The sequence below is a fragment of the Coffea arabica genome, chromosome 2c, assembly GCF_036785885.1.
Source record: "Coffea arabica cultivar ET-39 chromosome 2c, Coffea Arabica ET-39 HiFi, whole genome shotgun sequence".
Classification (NCBI taxonomy): Eukaryota; Viridiplantae; Streptophyta; class Magnoliopsida; order Gentianales; family Rubiaceae; genus Coffea; species Coffea arabica.
The window spans coordinates 34,074,917-34,094,973 of NC_092312.1; the positions used below are offsets into that span (position 1 = coordinate 34,074,917).

The 20,057-nt window shown below is 35.4% G+C and overlaps 1 protein-coding gene and 1 long non-coding RNA gene across 16 annotated transcripts; both read right to left on the reverse strand.

Moving 5' to 3' along the window:
• Positions 1-412: 412 nt before the first annotated feature.
• On the reverse strand, positions 413-4,658 carry LOC140035917 (uncharacterized). Its single transcript, XR_011839812.1, has 3 exons — positions 4,472-4,658; positions 1,277-1,339; positions 413-595 (listed from the first exon to the last, which is right to left on the reverse strand). It is a non-coding gene; the product is annotated as an uncharacterized lncRNA (long non-coding RNA).
• Positions 4,659-10,512: 5,854 nt separating this feature from the next.
• LOC113727238 (uncharacterized) lies at positions 10,513-20,057 on the reverse strand. 15 transcript variants are annotated; one of them, XM_072075810.1, is made up of 6 exons: positions 19,722-20,057; positions 18,892-18,954; positions 18,143-18,193; positions 16,695-17,006; positions 16,271-16,459; positions 10,513-11,165 (listed from the first exon to the last, which is right to left on the reverse strand). In XM_072075810.1, the coding sequence occupies exons 4-6, from the start codon at positions 16,944-16,946 to the stop codon at positions 11,082-11,084; spliced, it is 525 nt and encodes a 174-aa protein (XP_071931911.1). In that variant the 5' UTR covers positions 16,947-17,006; positions 18,143-18,193; positions 18,892-18,954; positions 19,722-20,057; the 3' UTR covers positions 10,513-11,081. The 15 variants fall into 15 exon arrangements, with proteins under 15 accessions (XP_071931911.1, XP_071931906.1, XP_071931913.1 ...); XM_072075805.1 differs by having other exon boundaries at positions 16,695-17,647; positions 19,722-20,056; XM_072075812.1 differs by having other exon boundaries at positions 18,143-18,229; positions 19,722-20,056.

The following is a 20,057-nucleotide window of genomic DNA, read 5'->3' on the forward strand; positions in this document are numbered from 1 at the left end:
CGAAATGAATAGTGCAGGCCACGTCAGAATCCGGCCAGAATCTGGCCGGATTTCCGGCCGGATTCTCGGCCGGATACTGGGCCGAGAGCAAGCCCCAAAAAAAATTATTATTTTTTTCTTCCATCGCAATCCCGCCGCCAATCCGGCCAAGAATCCGGCCGGATTGTCCGGCCGGATACCGGCCAGAGAGCAATTGGCCGGGTTCTATTTTTTCTCAGGCAATCCGGCCTGCTATCCGGCCAGTTTCTGGCCGGATTCCTGGCCGGATTCGCCACTGTTCAACTTCGCCAATTTTTTTCTTTCCGTTTGAAAATCGCATTGATCCGAAATTCATCCAAACGTCAACCAAGCATATATATACATCAATTCAACATTTACAAGCCCAAAACGGCATGCCAAAATATCTAACTAGTTCATACAAGTGCAATTAGGCCAATACAAGCCATCCATTAAAGAAGTACATATTCGGTTTGCCTATCAAAAGGAAATGAACCCGTTACACATTAGGGTTTCATTTCAAGAGCTATACAAAAGACATTTACAAGCTCAATTTGGCAAATGACTATCCAATCCATTCACAAAAGTAGTTATATCCCTGTAAGGAAAACAAATAACACGGAATGAGCTAAAACCCAGTGGTATACTACTACATTAGCAACCAAAGTCACATAAGCATAACGAATCACTTAAAGTACACCATAAGCAATGGAGTAAAATGGTAAAAGGATACAGTCGGCTCTCAAGAGCCCATTTCCACACTTGAAATCTTGATCCAACCTCATTGACTCTCCGTCAATGTTACAAGTACCAAACCGTAGACCACCCTTTACTTCCACTTCCTTCCACCCAACATACCCCAACCGGGCCCGCACTCCATTTCAGTAGCTTTTGGTAATACTCGAGTATACCGGAACCAAGGGTCTCATTACCACAAGGTTCCCCAGTACAGTCCCCGTGGCATGATGATTTTCACGACCAAGCCCTCGCCGGCTCGATCCAATTAACTACCATACGGGGTTGAGTTCAGTAATGCAGTAAAGCCGTTGGATACTCGTCCAACGACACCAAATCAGTTTCCATGCATGGAATTCAGTATCTCATATAACAAATGCAGTATTTCAGTAAAACGGTAAATAGCCATGAAGGAAATTACAAGGGGTGAGGGCGGTCAAGTACACCCTCACCTCAATCACTTCCAATAACCAATTAAGCCTTCAAGGCATCAAACACACATAGCAAAGCCACATTATAACAAGTAAGTGAGTAGTATACTCACCAAGCAAGAAAGTGGTGTTTCATACACCGTGATCACCAAGACGTCGTGAGCTACCGTCACGTCCTAAAACATGTAACACATTCAATGAGACTCGATACCGAGCCATAAAGCCATGCCAATTACAACCCCAATAGGGTTTTATAAACATATACAAGCATGAAAGCAAACCAGAAATTAAGAAAAGGGCTTTAACTTAGGCCTTGATAAGAAAATCAGTTTTGACGTCATAATGCGGTAATGGCACAACTCTCACTACAATTATCGGATGGGGGTGTAAGACCCACCGTTTCGAAGCTATGGAACAGGGCTACAACAATGTAGAAGGTCACTCAATCCAGTTCCTGACCCAACTAGGTCAAAAATGCCAAACACTAAACCAAAATCACCAAAACAGGTTTGCAAAACACAGAAAACTGTAATCGGTATATCTCAGTCCATACAAGTCCAAATGCCGAAATTCCAAAGGTATAAGTTAGCTAAGACATCCAGCTACATTTCATCAGAAGACACCAACTCCAAAATCCAAACCAATTCCAGTCAAAAAGGCCAATTACTATCGCAGTTTTCGCATTCTGATCAAAGCAGAACAGCTTCAGTAATTTCGTCATATCTCACTCTACACTAATCCAAATGACATGAAATTTTACAGGCACCTCAAACACATCAATACCTACAACTTTTATGTTTTGAGCAAAGTCTAATTCGGCCTCTAACCCTATGATCTAAAACCGGACAGAATTGGGGTTTTATGAACCCTAATTTTCCATTTTTCCATCCAAATCCAAAATTGATTGCAAATACTTATCAAACATACCTACTAGAGCCATTATAGTCCATTGCCAATCATCAAAGATGGCCACAACATTCATTTCATATTAAACCAGAAAAATTCCCAATAAAATAAAATTTTCACCAAAACAAGCCAAATCAAGAGATAAATCACATATTCCAACACTCAAGCCACTTCTAAGCATAATAATACCATCATTAGGTGTAGTAGGGTGTTCAAGCATAACTTACCAAGAAACAAGAGATGTAGAGAGGTGTTGGACACTTAGCTCTTCAAACAAACTTCACTACAACCCTTACTAGCACTTGAAGATAGGATTTTATGGAGTAAAATCTAGTCTAAACTTTTGTTTATGGAAGATTGAAGCTTATGGAAGCTTGAAAGTTGGTGGAATTTCCTTCTTCTTTGCAAGGAGAGAGCTGGCCACCAGGAAGAGAAAAATGGTGAATTTTGGGCATTTTTTTGATATTTAATCCTTGGGTCAAAAAAAGTCAAAAATGTGAATAGTATTTCTTAAAGTCCACCCAATCATATTGTGACACTTGTCACACTCATTAATGCATTCTTATCTTTCTTTTTCCCTCTCACATCAATCACTTCACACATTCTACTTATCTCTTAACACCCGATAAATTTCACACAGTATCCGAAACTTAACCTTATTGGCCGAATTTTTCCGAACTTTTCGCACTAATGGGTCCCACGTCCACTATTTACTCTTAATTTTCTAAAATTTCACCAATGCTAGAAAAATCATCTTAAAACTATAATTGCTCATAAAATCCACTAAGAAAATATTTCTAAGCCAAAAAATGCAGAAAACATGCAATTAATGGGAAATAAACCCTAGGAAAATAATTAGGGTTTTACGGGTTCTCACACACTCGCCTAGTAAAATTCGTTTTAACAGTCATTGATAACATGGAACATGCAATCATACATCCACCACAAGCCATATAGTCAAGAACAAGCCATATAGTCAATGAAAATATAACAAAAAAGGAACACTCACATATTTACGCAAAATAATATCCAAAATATCTTGCTGGATAATACCGTTAGTCACCGATGAACCCTAATATAATCAAAAGAACACATTATGTTTCAACTATCAAAGATTTAAGTGATTCCAAGAAAATTCGAATATGTACTAGTACAAAATATAAATATGGTTTTTATGCTCACTCGTAAAACTTTAAAATCTCCATTTGAGTCAGAGTGACAAAAAAAACGTATTTCTATTAGCTGTAAATTTCATTTTTTCCAAGGGTACAAGGTTCGGCCGAAATCCAACTTATGTGCCTTGATAAAAGAGGTTGCAAATATTCTAGATGGTTCAAGTGGTATTCGCTCTCAAGCCTTATACAAGTCGCAAGTATCTACCTAGTTCTCGAGCGTAAATTTGGACAACACGCCCTTTGTATTTACCTATTTTCTAGCCATTTATGGCTTCATTCATTTCCTCAATCAGTCCCAAAGTCACACACAAAATCATCTCATTTCAATAATGGTTCAATAGGCTCAAAGTCATACAAGTACCAAACCAAGCTAGGAACATGTGCGGAAATGAAGTTTAAGTTGAAAACAAAAGACAGATTTGATGTTGTTTTGCGTAATGGGCATAAATGAGGCTATGCTTATTGGATTGGAATACAATGTATACCGTTTCGAAGCTAAGACAAAGACCTACAACTTTGATGAAGACCACTCAGTCCAGTTCGTAGTGTAGCTAGGTCAAAATGTCAAATTACAGAACCAGAATCTCACACTCAGGCTAGTTAACCGTACTATACGTAAACAACAATAACTCAGGCTACCGAAATCCGATTGAGGTGTTCTCAGTGGCGTTGGAAATATAAAACATAGGGCTAAAAGTTTCATGTTTTGGCTAAAGACTGGTTTGGTACGGATCAAGGTGAAAAACGCAGCCAACATGAGGAAATGTCAAAACTGTCTGCTGGACTCTACCTAGGGCAGTCTCAGTGGTAATTTTTGTCTTTTCATGAGTTACAGTGCTCCGATTGAGCTAAAATTTTGTAGACAATTATAAAACATCATTACCTACAACTTTCATATTTTGTGCTAAGGCTGATTCAGTTTCTAACATACTCAAACAGAAACGGACAGAACTGAACCATAAGAAATCTCAATTCTGGAATGTCAAGAATTTAATGTGTAACTTCACATTTCTAGCTTAAAACCACTACTACTACCTCCTATACAAGCCTACATACACCATATACCATCCAAACAACCATCATTCCAACAACTAAAGCTGAATTTTTTACACTATAGAGTTGGAATTTACCAAAACTAATACTAAAACCCTGAAAGTTACCTAACAAGCCATAACTTTCACTTGTAAACCAATAAGTAGCACAACCATGAAATAATACCATCCTTACCTAGAATTGGAGAAGCACAACAGCCCCTAGGAAGCTTCAACCACCAAAACTTTCCACTCCAAGATGATAATCCACCCTCCTAAGCAACTTCTATGGATTATTTGGTGAATCTATCGGTTAGTTTGCAAGATTGAGCAAGAAAGCAAGCTTGAATGAAGTGGTTTCTTTCTCTCTTTTTCCTCTCTAAATTTCGTGCACAATGAAGCTTAGAAGACAGAAATTGAGCTCCAAGAAAGGGATAAGAAGCTTAGACTTGAGTTGGTCAAAAATGGGTAGATGCTTGCCAAGTGTCATCACAATATTACATCTCACTTTTTTTTCTTTCTTCCTTTTCTTTAGTCAACAAAGATGGCTGGATTAAGTGGTAATTTAGGGCTGATTAGTCAAGTAAACATAAAGGGATTAAGGTAATAAAGTGATGGTCAAGTGATGTATTCCATCGGTAACAAACGGTACCCGTCGGTTCAACCCGTTTTTTCGTATTTCGCACGTACTAGGGTTTTCACTTATAATTCACTATCTTATGGTTATTACTTCTATTCACACACTTAATATCATCTAAAACTTACCCTTAATCACCAAATTTAGTACACATTCCATACCGGTTACTCATACTGCGAAAAGACGTAAAACCCTAATTCATTCTGACTTAAAACACGAAAAGTGAAACCCTACTTTCTAGGTTCATTTGCACTTATTGTGGGGTGATTGAGTAGTAGGGCTATTATAAAATAATAATTTCCAAATAAAAGGGTATTTTTAAGAAAAATATAAGGAATTTGCAAGTCCTCACAGCTTTTTCACTCTTTTATTTTTTTTAAATTTTTTCCTTTTTCCTTTTTTTGGTTTCCACAAGATATTGCTAACATTGAAATATAAATACACTTGCCAACTTCAATCAAGTCTCGAAACAACTCTTGAAATCATCAAGTAAGAATATTATAGTATTCCTTTGACCCAGGGTTCAAATAAGAAGATGCAAACAAAAAGATTAAGGTAATAATTATGTTTATTAAACAGAGAACAAGTCAAGGCTCAAACATGGTTAACTAGGGAAAAATATAATTAGGGCTGGTCTTTAGAAAGTCAAAAAGGGGTTAAACCTAATTGCCCTTATCATTTTAATGCATCAAATTCAAGTGTAGTCTCAACATGCATAACAAAGCGAGTTCTAAAATATCAAACCACAAAAGCAAGTTCTAGAATATCAAACCACATGTGATAACATGTCAACAAAAAAAATTGAGCAAATATAATCAACATGCTCCATAGGCTCAAAAGCTCACAAATTAGTTAAAAATATGTCAAATCTTGTACCTCCATCATTCAAGTTGATTGTAAGAAAATAACACACTCATGCTAATAACGTTGCATTACTCATATTTACATCCTAACTGTATTTTCATAACACAAGAAAATCCATAACCAAATTAAAAATTTTAAATTTTTCATGAAAAATTTGTACACCTGAAATATCCCCTCCTTCATAGCAAAATCATACATTATCCTCAATGGATGAAACTTACTACAAAAAGAAGAAGAAGAGGACTCCTTTGAGCTAAGCATTTAGGGAGAAATAGGTGGCTTAAAAACCAATCCGGATAAAAGCATGCAGTGAGGTTCAATTTAGGATCACGGTATTGGAGGGCTATGTAAGGAAGGGTCTTCTATCCATCCAAACCTCCAAATCACCAATTTGCATTTAGCACATAGCGTAGGCATGATTTATCTCAAATCTGAAATTGGATATAAGATGTGGGCACTTGCTGTAACAAAAGGTCTTATGCCTAAGAAATTGCTTCTAAAACAAATGAAAGCATCATGGAACGCATCCATGGCCTACAACAAAAAGTCTTCTATCAAAAAGAAACAATATAAGCTTAACTTTAACACAAAAACAATAAAAAAATACAAAATGAGTAAAATTGAAATTCTTGGGTTGTCTCTCAAGTAACGCTTTTCTTTAACATCTTTGGCTAGATGATGTCATGTTTGTTCAAGGAGAATAAAATCTTTTAACTCTTTTCATTATTTCCCCCTTATGCTAGTAATCCTTAAGCAAATGAGTTACTTTGTTTCTCGATTCAAGATGCTTGGTCACTACAGCTCCTAACTTATCTGGTCCATCAAGCTCAAAACCTTCTAGATCCCCACACTTAGGAGGTAATTTCTGTTGTAGTATAGTTGACGCATTTTCCCCTTATAGACTTTATCATTGCCATTCAGCTTCTCAACATTGTGAAACATTTCCAGAATTTCTCGCTCCTCCTCCTCTTTCTTGGATCATGCAAATCGGTTTGGGAATGGCGAAGGAATCACCATAGTTGGGGATTCTTCACTAGACTCTTTCATTGGAGGGATTTGAGTTTGGGGCTACATTGCTTCTTTCTCAATTTCTTTCTCTTCAATCTCATACTTGGATACTTCCTTTCTTTGCTCTTGCAACTCTTTTCCACTTCTCAAGGTAATTGCACTCACATTTTGCTCGGGATTGACAATGGTCTGTGAGGATAATTTTTCCAAAACTTGAGACTTCAATAGACTCACCGCAGACGCCAGCTAACTTATTTGAGTCTCTAGATTTCAACTCATTCTTGTCTCTTATTGAAATTATTGTGTGTTAGTTGCTAATGATTTAACAATTTCTTCAAGAGGCACACTTGGCATAAAAGTTAATTGTTGCTGTGGAATTGGTGGCCTTGCTGCATAACAAGAGTTGAGGTTATCTCTCCATCCTTTAGTATATGTGTTCGAATAAGGATTATACCCCTTTTGGAAGGGCTTGAAAAACCTCCAACAACATTCACATGAGCATTCAAATCATCTTGGAGTGTGGAGCACATGTCAGTTGGGTGACTCAAGGCATAATAAATTCCACATGTTTTAATTTGCTACACTTGCCCTACAACCAACTTTTCTACAAGAGATGTTAGAAAATGTAAACGTTGATCAATAAAAGATACACATATCTTATTAACCCTCCTGTGAATGAAATCATGTCTATCATTAAATTATTGATTATTGTCAGCCATAAACTAATAACATAATGAGAGGAAAATTAAAATTAAAATTAAATCAATAAGGCACCAGTCTCCAGCAACGGCACCAAAATTTGTTTGGTGTCAAACCAGCAAAAATAAATTCCTACTCTAAAAATATAATTCAAATATAGCGATGAGTATGGTTATATCCATAGGGACTGGGTAATTTATTTTCTTATAAAATGACAATACATAAAATTGGGGATTGTTAGAAATTAACCTAGGTAATTTAGTTAAATAAAACAATAATTCAAAAATTAAATAAATGTAAATCAACAATAGACAACTCTCTATTCAAAGGTCTAATCTCAACTTTGGTTTATTTAACTAATCATTGATGCAAAGATAAAATCATTTATTTATAATTAAATTGGTTATGGTTGTCAACAACTTTTGACAACTTACCTCTCCTTACTACTTCGATAATCATAACAAACTCTGTGATTATTTATCTTGCCGGTTAGACAACCCTAAATAAGATCTTAGGATTTAATCTATTGATAGCAATAATAATTAGAGAAACTACAAATTCTAACTGACAAATGCATAAACTTGGTTTATTTAGATTAGATTATATATTTTAGTAACATATATTCAAAAGTTTCTATTACAACCAAATTATATCACTCGTCACAAAAGCTAAAGCTACCAAACAATTATAGATTTAATATTTTGGATGACAATAGATTATTCTAACAATTAAATAGTGGCAAGTTATATAATCGTATAAAATAATCATAATCATGAATGAACAGGAAATATATATATATATATGTATATATATGAAAAATCATTCAAAATGTCCCTCACATTTTGTAAATGACTTTTTTCGTCTCACTTTTAAAAGTATAATTTTATGTCCCTTACAAATTTATATTGGTCCAATTTGGCCCCTATCTAGGTTTTGACTAGTTTTTTATGGGAATCCTGCATGTGCCTTGCACGTGATTATATTTGAGAGGCAAAATTGTTAAATCAAATTTTACATAATCCGAATCTATAATTTCTCATATTTCACAAAATAAATTTTTTCGCCTATCATATTTTATAAAATGAATTTTTTTTGTTTCTCACATTTCATAAAATAAATTTTTTCATCCTTCATTAATCATGTGCACGAATAACTTTTTTTTTTTTTAAATCCATATATATATATATTTATTTAATTTCACCTGAATAATACAAGTAGCATGTAATATATTTGTCTTTGAATTCACCTACAATTACAATTAGTTAGTTCGGGTGAAATCAAATAAAGATATATTGTATGTTATTTATGCTGTTCGAGTTAAATCAAATAGACATATGCATAGATTTTCAAAAATAAGAAAAACTATTTTTACACATAATCAATGAGGGATGAAAATTTTCATTTTGTAAAATGTTTGTGACAAAAAAATTCATCTTGTGAAATATGATGGACTATAAATCAGATTATGTGAAATGTGATTTGACAATTTTACCCATAAAAAATGATCAAGTGCAAGGTACGTGGTGGATTGTGAGGAAAAACTAGTAAAAAATATAGATAAGCATCAAATTTGACCAATGTGATTTTGTTAGAGATATAAAATTATACTTTTAAAAATGAGAGATGAAAAAATCATTTTATAAAATGTGATGGACGTTTTGAATTATTTTTCCATATAAAGACTTATAAATAAATGAAATAAATAAATCAAATTAGATTTCACAGTATTCGATGAACCAAAACTTTGATTATCCTCTAACTAGAAAGTGAGTTCAGCCACTCCTCACGATGGAATCATAGCCAAAGAAAAACTAGGGTTTATTTTTGAAGAGAAAAAGAATAAAAGGAATAAGGAGAGAGCTTGTTCAATTGCTAGACAAGAAAAAAATACGTCAGACTTCCCCTTCCTATTCCTTATTACTTCTTGAAAAAGGAAAAAATTTTCTAATCGAAGTCCACTTACTAAAACTACCTCCCAATAAACTAAAGTCATGAGTCATGACTCCTCAGTTCCTAATAAAATAATGGTAACTCATGACCAATCAAGTTGCAACGACATGAGATGGTGTAACAATGATTTCTTCGTGCAATGGGATCCACTTCAAATGGCAAAATGTTGGAACTTCATAACAAGTTAAGACGTGACTGCATTTTGTAAAGTCTTTTGAAAATTCCACTTTTAACTCACTTTTTATTCTCTTTTCACCACAACTTCCTAATAACAACATCAAAAAATATATATGAGTAGAATCTAGCAATTAACACCATATTCTAACAAAATAAAAGGGGAAATATTAACAAATAAAATGCATAATTAGTTCACTAGCAGCACTCTGAATTTGTTTACAAAAAAATTAAAGGGCCAAGCATATTAGTAGCATCAAGCACACCCCCTTCTTGAAAGACAGTTGCATTGCATTGTGGCCTGTGAAACAAGGAGAAGCCCGCGACTGAATGTCCTAAATTGTTGCTCAAGTTTAAAAAAAAAATAAGGACAATTACCTCGAATATTTGTCCCCACAGTTTTGAGGGGCTAATAATTTTATTCCTTTAATTTCAAAAAATGATGAAATTTTGGCTTTCTGCTTTGCTATTATTAATGGCATTCAGTAAATATGAATGGCAAGGGCATTAATTCATATAACAGACAGTTACCCATACAAATGCACAGAAGCCCCACGCTGGCCTTGGATGAGAACCATATCCTCCATGTCAGAGTAGCCCATTTTCCCTCCGTAGATGATCATTGACATTTATCGCTTATTTACCAGCCGAGGTACGATGACCCCTGAAGTTGAATTATTGGCTAGGCAGGATAACTAAAACAATTATTTCCTCTATTAGTCAATCCAGTTGCTTCAGAAACAAATTAAACAACGTCTTTGGCAGAAAGTGTCTAATTTAACTGAAGTTTGCTATGCTGCCAAAACAATTGCCCCTTTCACCTTTAATCATTGCAAAACTTCCAGAATTTTGCTGCTGAAGAGAAATTGAGATGCACACTTTTTTATATTAAACCCAGTGTAAAATGTGCACGATTGAATATTTTTACTTTTGCTTGCATACTATAACTTTTGTCTTTCAGCATACATAAATTAGCCAGTACAGACAGCTGATTGACAACGGTTACCATATCCGCATGGCAACAACCTATTTAGACCAGAATGGCACTGTTACTGGCAAGTTTTGGAGCACAACGAACAAAGTAGGCACTAGACCATTTGTCAATTTTCCTAGTCAGTTTGATGCTAGTAGCTTAAAGTCCACTGGCAAAAAAAGCTCTTCGAAGTTGAGCTACCATCGTTAAACTGATAATCACAGATATGGAATCTATTCATATTACCCTCCGATGAAATTCTAACTGAGCTATGTCGTGAGATAACCAGAATGAGCTTCAAGTTGTTGATATAACCGATGAGACGCTTGCGATTTTTCTTGTGCAAGCTCCTTCTTGGGAAAGAGAGCTCAGAAGACCTCCACCCGTGACAAACAAAAACCTCAAAAGCTTGCAAACTCGTTTGACAAGGAACAGCCACTATCAATTGTACCAAATTAGAAGGTTTTTCATTCTTTGCTCTGTTTACTTTCTTCTCTGAAGCTAATTAGATCGCCGTCTAACACATTCTTCAGCGCGAGTGAAACCATCTGTGAGCACATCAATTGTCCAGTCCTTAACGTCTTCCTACAGATAGCATAAAGAGAAACTAACATGAGCATCAGTCTGTCAAATCTGCCAAAATACTAGAAACAAGGTACCTCAGGAAAAGTCGTAAAATACAAGAAGACATTGTGTCAATTAGAAAAATAGATCCTAGTGTTGACTTCTCCTACTACAACTCAAATGAGAAAACCAGGAAGCAAAACCAAAAACAAAATGTTGAAAAATAGAAAGAATACCCAACGGAAAGGAAACGGGAAAAAAAAAAGAAAAGAATACAATTACAAAGTGTGAGATAAATGATTTGAATCATGAAGTATATGCTTAATCCATTGTGTCAATTGTAATTCTATTCTTTCTTTTTCTGTCCACAGAAATATAACAAGAGGGCATACAAATCCACGAAGCAAGAGGAAGAGGGTAGGGGTGGGCAAAGGCACATAAGACCAACAAAAGAATCCATCTTTTTAGATTGCTCTTGTTCATGGCTTTCTTCTATGGCAACACCCTTCCCCTTGGAGCGCCAAAAAATTAGTGCTAAAACAAGTGATAGAAAACAACAACAAATTAAAACAAGGAATAATTTCATAAACCTCCCCTAAGGTTTCTGACTATTTCATTGGCTTCCCTCTGGGTTTCAAAAATTATACTAACCTCCCTTGAGATAAATTATCTTGTAATAGTTAAGTCCAACCTATAATTAAAAAGTGATATTAGAAGAGAGAAGATAACATGATTCCATCATTGCCCCTCATCTAAAATATTATTTAATTAATTGAATACCAACTCACACATTAAAGAAAACACCAAAATTTTCTATTTATCATTAGGAATTAAATCATATATAGCATAAAAAATAATATATCATTTTATCATTTTCACTTAATATAAGATCCAAATTACTTTTTTCAATTACATACCATTGTCAAACATGATCAACAGCAAATAATCAAAAATTTGCAACTAAAATAATACAGAAAACAAGCTTTAACATTATAAATATTCTTGTCAACATATTGAGGTTAGTTATTGAGATTTTTATGGTATTAAAGTTCGCTCCTTGTAATATTTTGGTTACAAATTTTTTTGATTATTTGTTATTGATCATGTTTAACAATAGGTTCGTAACTGAAAAAAGTAATTTAAATCTTACATTAAGTGAAATATATAGAATGATATGTTATTTTTGAAGCCATATGCCATTTAAACCTTGATAATAAATAACAAATTCTAGTGTTTTCTTTAATGTTTAAGCTAGTATTAGATTAATTAAATAATTTAGTAGATGAGAAGCAATGGTGAAATCATATTATTTTCTCTCTCCTAATATCACTTTTTAATAGCAATTGTGAAAGCAAATGCCTTGTAGTGCTTATCACAAGCTATAAGATCAGTTCCATGAGAATTGAGTAGAAGCCCATAAAAACATTGAGTTCTTCAATTAGGTGCCATCTGATACGGGTAAAAACCAAAAGACAACTTTAGTACCAAATAAAAAAAAAAAAGATAGCTTCTAAGAGCTGAGGATCACAAGTTAACTATTTGTTCTTATTGATCAACTAAGCCTCTAAATATGGAACTATAAAGAATATCATGTTTCTTAAATACAATCATTATCTCTAAAATAGTTCATGTGATTGTGTTTTCATCCGGAAAAATTGTAAATCCAGAACTTTCTAATCAGTTATAGTCCATTTAGATATATAGTTAATACACTACTAATAAAATTGTTGTCTCTTTACGGAGTTACTTAAGAATTCTGACTCATTTTCTATTCATTCGCCTTGTCCACTTTCGACCCTCTTTTAGGGTCGCATATAGACCCCATCAACAGAACAAAGAAGGAAATTACAGAGGAACCAAAAAAAAAGCCACTTCATTCAATAAAATGATTGTCTTAAAGAAGGATAAGTAAAAAAAAAAATGTTAACGTCTTTCTAGGCAGCACGTCAGATTGTTCAATCAAGTATGATGTCTTCTAAAACTTCATCAGAAATGTCAGAGTATATGCATGAGCTGTATAGAGTTATATGATGCCCTTCGATCAGCATCATGGATGCTAGTCAGAACCTAGCACATCTTGACACTTCCAACTTTTCAAAACTTTAGACTGACATTTACCTATAAATGCTAACCATAACAAGAACAGGAACAATGAAACATAAAGAGAAAAAAGATATGCAAAAGCTTTTCTTCCAAAGCTGTAAGCACACTCAAGATATGTGCAGCCAACTTCGTATCTAGTTGAGTTTAGTTGATGACCCTTGTATGAGAAGATATCAGCTGAAATAGAGTTTCTTTTTATGCATTCAAATGTTCAGTACTATGAAGGTCCTCAGTAGTTCTAGAGTCTACTATTTTGCTGTTTCTGCTAATTTAAGCTCTTCCCTACTTTTTCTCACATCTGGTCACCCAATGAAATAAACATATTTGACTGTTTCAAAAGTTCATATATATAGTGGTTGCAAGAGAATAATGCCATTGAATAGGTAAAGCATCATAGGTTTTTCTCAAGATAACAGAATTCAACTTTTAGAAAGCTACTCTAGTGATGTGAACATTCTTCAGTTTGACGCCTAAAGGGCAGTCAGAAGAATTATATAGTTATCCCACCGATCTCTGTCTTTTGCAAATTTTCTGCAATTTGAGTTCAAATCAACCCTTAAATATCCAACTATTTCAATTTATAAAGATGAAGTAAAATCCAAAAGTTTTCCTGTCACAGCCCCCTTGCAGACCTCCTCAGATCATCCTGGTCTTTATGCACCTGATTAGCTTTGGTGAAGGACATAAATACGCATGCTCAAGCGGCACAAATGAAATACTAACTGAACAAGAGATCTCTTTCTGACAGGAAGAAAGCATGGAACTAAAACACAATCATCCTAATCAGACTATTAAAGTCTATGGGTTCAGGACTTTATCAGGCTAGATGATAGTAAAGAGAAAATTTTGAGGAAACTACAAAGAAAATACCCTACAATTATGTACAAGTAAGAATGACAACAGACCATCTTTTTGTACATAAAACCAATTGTTCTGCATTCTACTTATGAGAGCAGCTGCTGAATTCGATTTCCAGTTTGCATTCTAGATTTTGATGAAACATATTACCAATTTTTCTCCTTCAAGTATGCATACATTGACAAACACACATAGGAACAGAAAGATGAGTTCGTTAAGTTTTGTTGAACTTCTAAGTAACAAACATAGGATCATTTAACATCACTAATTCGTTAATAAATGAAATGAGCTAGCAGTGGCATGTAAACTTGTGGCCATTTGATCTATTGTGGCTAGTGAAGATGAGTAGCAGATCAAACATAGTAGAGTGAATGGCCAAAATGGTCACTAAACTATTCAAAATGGTATGGTTTCACCCAACTTTTTTGTGGCCAAAAATGTCATTCAACTGGACAAAACATGCCATTCAAGTCATTTCATCAATTTCTACCGATAAACCATCCGATTACATGAGCCCTGAGCTGGACGAATATTCTTGCATGGGCAAAAATATCTCTCTCTAGTCTCTCCCTCGTCTCACCCTGAGTTGGACACACCATTCGGCTCCTTTTGTTGCCACCTAATCTCAAGTCTCTCCCTCTCATTTATATAAAGTCCTTAAGACCCCCCCCCCCTTCTTTTCTCTCTCTACACAGCAAACAAATACTAACAGAATATTCTTCTCTCTCCTTCTCTCCCCTTCACAACCATCAACACACTCACAAAAACACAGTAAATACATTGAATTGCAATAGCCATTTTTCCTGAATTGCCTCCATTTTTATCTTCCTATGTAGTCTCCTCATATCTCATACCCCTTTAGGCAAATTCCTTAAAAAATAAAAAGGTCTATATTTGCTTTTGGTCTTATCATTTAAGGAAAGAATTTCAGAACAGAGGTCAAGATGATGAGGTGACAACCATGGCCACCCCTGCAGACAAGAAAATGCGAGGTCAAATTGAAAGTATAGAGATTGGAGGGTTCTCTAGCAGTGAGGGGGACCGGCAAAAACAATAATGAGTGGGTGCAGGCAGCTTCCACAGATAAAGGTGGTGGGGCGGCTCCATCAGGATTCACAATGGAGATCAGGTGGAAGGAACCCAAGATCGCCCTCAACACTTTCAGGAGAAGCACTGTTAAGAAGAACTGTAAAAGAGAGGTGAGTGTAAAAATCCAGGAAGATGGTGAAAACAGTGTCGTCTTGGTGATGTGGAACGAGGAGTTTCAAAGTGTTTGTAGTCTTTCTGGGTACAAGGATAGAAGGAGAGACTAGAGATAAGGGAAAGATTAGAGACTTGAGACTTAAGACACATTTTTTGCCCATGCGAGAATATTCGTCCAGCTCAGGGGTCCATGCAATTAGATGGTTTGTCGGTAGAAATTGACAAAATGACCTGAATCGCATTTTTTCCAGTTGAATGACCTTTTTGGTCACAAAAAAAGTTGGGTGACCAAACTGTGCCTTTTGAATAGTTTAGCAACCATTTCGGCCATTCACTCTACATAGTAAATTGTAGAAATACCAAATTTTCACTAGGCATGAATACAGCACAAAACAAAAATGCAAGAACACAGGAGATACAACTCTTCAAGTTAATAAGAACTCCTTATGCACATAACAGCTATGGTATGAAACCATACTGTTAGGCACATTAAGCCTAAAGTGAGATGAAGAATCTTATTTATCAAAGCCACATTGATATCAGAGAAGGCCTCTTATGACAGCACCAATAGCAACTCACCTGGTACTGTTAATTTTAGGATGCCTTGATAGTTGCTCATAAGGCCATTAATATGCTGATGAAACTGACAAATACTTAACTACAGCAATGGATTTCAGAATAACCAAGATATACCTTGTAGAAACATGTGGCCCTCAATGGATTCCAATATCACTAACATATGCAAGATCAAGAATCCATATTATTAATGTACAATGCCCCAGCAGAAAAGAAGCAACACAGATAGCAAGGATTTAAACAATTGAAGTGCTTCACAGACAAAGCAGAATCGATGAATTCCAAAAGCAATAGCATATCCAAGGCTACAGACGTTTTTGACGAAGAGCAATTTATGTTAATTGAAATTAATTCAATCTAAAAGTAAGCGAAATTCAGAGAATTACCCAATGCAATGGTTCCCCAGTCCTTATTCGAGCATTTGGACGGGCAAGCTTTGATTCAAACGGCGTCCTTGGTCTCACTTCTCGAACTTCTTCCCACTCTTCCCGAGTTAGCATCCTCACACTCCCTTGACCAGGAGGCGCATTCTTTATTTTTCGCTCAATCATCTCTTGAGACTTCGACTCATCAAGCTACCATCCACAGATTCATAAACAATTTCCGATTCAATTTGCAAGCCGGAGCCCTCCAAATGAAAAACAAAACAGAAAATGCTAAAATCCAAACGACCCATATTTTCTGCTAATGTGATAAATCAAGACAGGCCCACAAATCCAAAAAACACTGCAGCAAATATCATCTGTAACTTTCGAAGAAAATGCCTAATATCCACTGAATCAGAGTAAATGTGTGTGTGTGTGTGTGTACCATCATTAGAAGCTTTGCAAAAAGGGCAGTCCCGGCAACAGTGAGGATCATCGGCATGGTGGCAGTATCAAGAAAAGATTTTGATTCTGGCACTTCAATGAAAAGTTGATTCTTTCTGGGATCTCTCCTCTTTCTCTTCCTCTCCATTTCAGCAATTCTTTTCTTCAAAACTTCACTGGGACCAGCATCTCGGGACAAACAGTGAAACTTCTTCTTGCAAGTTTGGAAAAGTATTCCACGAATTCCACTCATTGTTTAGTGCACTGAGGTTTGGTCAGAAGGAATTAGGCTGGCCAGTACCAGAATCATTGCCTGCAAGTCGGAGAATCCAGAGCCCACGTCAACTCACTCTCCCTCGAACGATTCAACGTGAGTTGACTCAGTGAGTTACAATTGCCGCCGAAAGTGCGAAGGGAATGAGAAGGGGAGCGGGCATTAGCATTGGGTCAGTGGGCTTTTAGTGGTTGTTAAGTGGATTTGATAATTGAGTGGGCTGACTGGTCTGGTTCCCTTATTTTAAAAATTCTTCAAGATCATTTGTCAATATTATAATTGCGTAAAACACATATTTGAACGTAATTGTTACTAGAAATTTTCTGGCTGTGCCCAATTTGTTGTGTAAAAATTATTGAAAATTACCCTGTAACTCTCATTTTTAAAATTAATAGAACACGGAAGATCTTAATTGTCGTCATGTTCAGAAACCATGTCCATGTGCAAACCATTATAGCAGTAGGGTACTTAAAGCAAAGTCCATGTCCATGTGCAAAACCAGAGAAACTAATATAACAAGGAAGCTGCGAAATAATTGAAGACTGAGATATGTTAAAAGTCTTTGTCCCCTCCTCCCCCAGTTAGGATCTGTCCATTGAACAATCCCCTTTCAATGAACCAAGGTATGGAACTCAGAAGTGCTTATCTTTGCCAGAAATTAATCAGTGCATGTCCAGTTCCTAAAACCAAAATTTAAACAGAAACCAAATTATATCAAACAAATCATGATTCAGTGCAGATTCTATTTGTTGAGCCCCAAAACATGTGGAAAATTAGAACCAAGAAAGTAGAAGCTGGGAAAATACTCTTTAACTGGTCTTTGGTTCTAACTATGATAGTCGCTAACATGACAATGCAGTAAAAGTCAAAAACAATCGATGAAATTAATGTTTCTAGGTCTATCAAAGTATTGTTTCCAATGGAATTTAAAGATAGTTCGAGCCATTGCAAGACATTAAAGGATCATTCAGCATACAAACACAAAGGCAAAAGCAAAATCATTTTTGTTCAGGACCAAACAGTAAGCTAAACAGCATCTCTCAAATCATTTAATACTCCATAACAATAGGACACGTAAATTTTCAGAAAACTAAACCAGTCTAGTGGTAAAGCTACCTTTAGAAGCAAATCATCAAACACAAAGCATGCTACTATTGTAAGAGATGATCACACACCTTAAACACTGGATGTTTACTTTGCTGTGCTTCTTCTTGATTTTTTCAAACCTATGAAACAATCAATAATAACAAAAGCAAACATTTCTGCTAGGAGGTCAATTTTGCAAAAAAAAGGCAAGAAAACTCAACAATAAACTCATCAAATGGCTGAAAATTGATGCGAAAGTGTGAGTTTTTCTTCGTGTTTTTTGGCTAGGAAGGCAAATAGGAGCTGGGAAGGGAGATGTATAGTGCTTTCCCCTCTTTGATTCTCTCCTTTTTCTGGGAAAAAAAAAGAATTGCATAGTTGGGAGATGAGATAGAGTACATAGAAGGTAAATTGGAAGGGTAAGCATAAATTGGGGGGAAAATCACTGATTTTTTGGCCAATAAGAATTTTTTTTAAATATACTTTATTAATATTCCGATGCCTTAAAATACCACATAAAACCAGTAAAGTGCAGCTATATCTTCTTAAGAAGCATAAGTAAACACTTATCATAAGAGTAAATAGCCAAACATATAAGCACATAATAGTAATATTAAAATATTTAAAATATCAGCCCATATAATATTAACAAAAATTTCAGCAAATTAATGATACAAATCAAAGGTAAACTAACCTGGAATGAACAGAAATTTTACTACAAAACCTTTTCTATTTTTGGACCAAAGTTGAAAATTACAAAAAAAAATACTGATTATACAGTATATGTGTTCGTGGTGCAAAAAAATAAAGAAAAAAGAATGGCAAGAAATGTATTTACCAGGATGCAAGGGAACAAGAGGCACCAAACCACTTGCGAGGATTTTCCACTTTCGAAACAAAGCTGAAAATACCAAAAAAATACAAACACTAATTGTGTAGCATTCGTGTGTCTGCTATGCGAAGAGGAAAAAAGCAAGGGAATTTCACCATTTTCATCCCTAAACTTCTACACTAAAACCAATTTCGTCCTTTAAGGTTTTTTTTAGCCAATTTAGTCTTCCAACTGTTTTAGAGTCTCCAATGCACGACTTCTGCGGCGCAACACCACATTTTACATATTCCGCGCGACCGGTGAAGGGTATATTTGTCCCTTTGGGTCAGATTTTTCATTTTAGAAAGACCTTTGGCTATAGTTCTTCCTTTTTCAGACAGAAATCTCGTTCCGATTCACCGGAAACTCGCACAAACCCTCTCTCTCTCTCTCTCACTCAAATCATGAAACAATATCCACAAGAAAAAAAAACATAAAATCAAGAACCAAACGGAAAGTGAAGCAGAATTTAAAGGAGAAATGTCTCTCAAACGCACTCTCGGGTCAGCTCACTGGCAAACTCATTTCGTCTGGGCATTTTGTCAAACAGATTAAGGTCATCACAAAAATTGAATATTTCCCACGAAATTTGACTATGGCTGAGCTGAACATATCTTGTCAAGCCTCATTCAGGCAGAAAAATGTGAAAAGGAAACAATGAAATTGCAGCAAGTATCATTGTCCAATTTCATTTATCCACATGACAAAGCATACGGGAAGAAGATATCAATTTCAGTAGCCAAAAAAATTGATCTCAACCTAGAGATTAAAACAAAAAGGGATTATGGAAACCTCACAGTGCTTTCTTGATGATGATTTGCAGGTGATGGTGGTTCCAGCAAGAAGACAGCAACTCTGGCAATGGTGACGGCGCCAGTGAGCTCCCCTTGTTCCTCAGATTCCCTCTTTTTTTCTGTTTTTTTTTTTGGTTGGTTATCTCTTTTTTTGGCTCTTTTCTTTTTTTCTTAGAAAGAAAAAGGAGGATACAACTCTACGACAAAAAATTCTGCATGGATTTTGAAGAGGTTGTTACGAGTTCACATGAAACTCAAGGTAAAAAATGAATGATAACTAGTTATTTATTAGTTTACCTTTAAACTATACCCCAACCCAATATCAGTTTAGTTTTCAAC

Excerpts from the sequence above, each read along its gene's own strand:
- LOC113727238 (XM_072075816.1), bottom strand. The coding sequence starts at position 16,946 with ATGAGTGGAATTCGTGGAATACTTTTCCAAACTTGCAAGAAGAAGTTT. Across the intron at positions 16,460-16,694 it reads TTGCAAAGCTTCTAATGATG|CTTGATGAGTCGAAGTCTCA; the intron begins GTACACACACAC and ends TGTGGATGGTAG. Across the intron at positions 11,166-16,270 it reads CTGGGGAACCATTGCATTGG|GAAGACGTTAAGGACTGGAC; the intron begins GTAATTCTCTGA and ends TGCTATCTGTAG.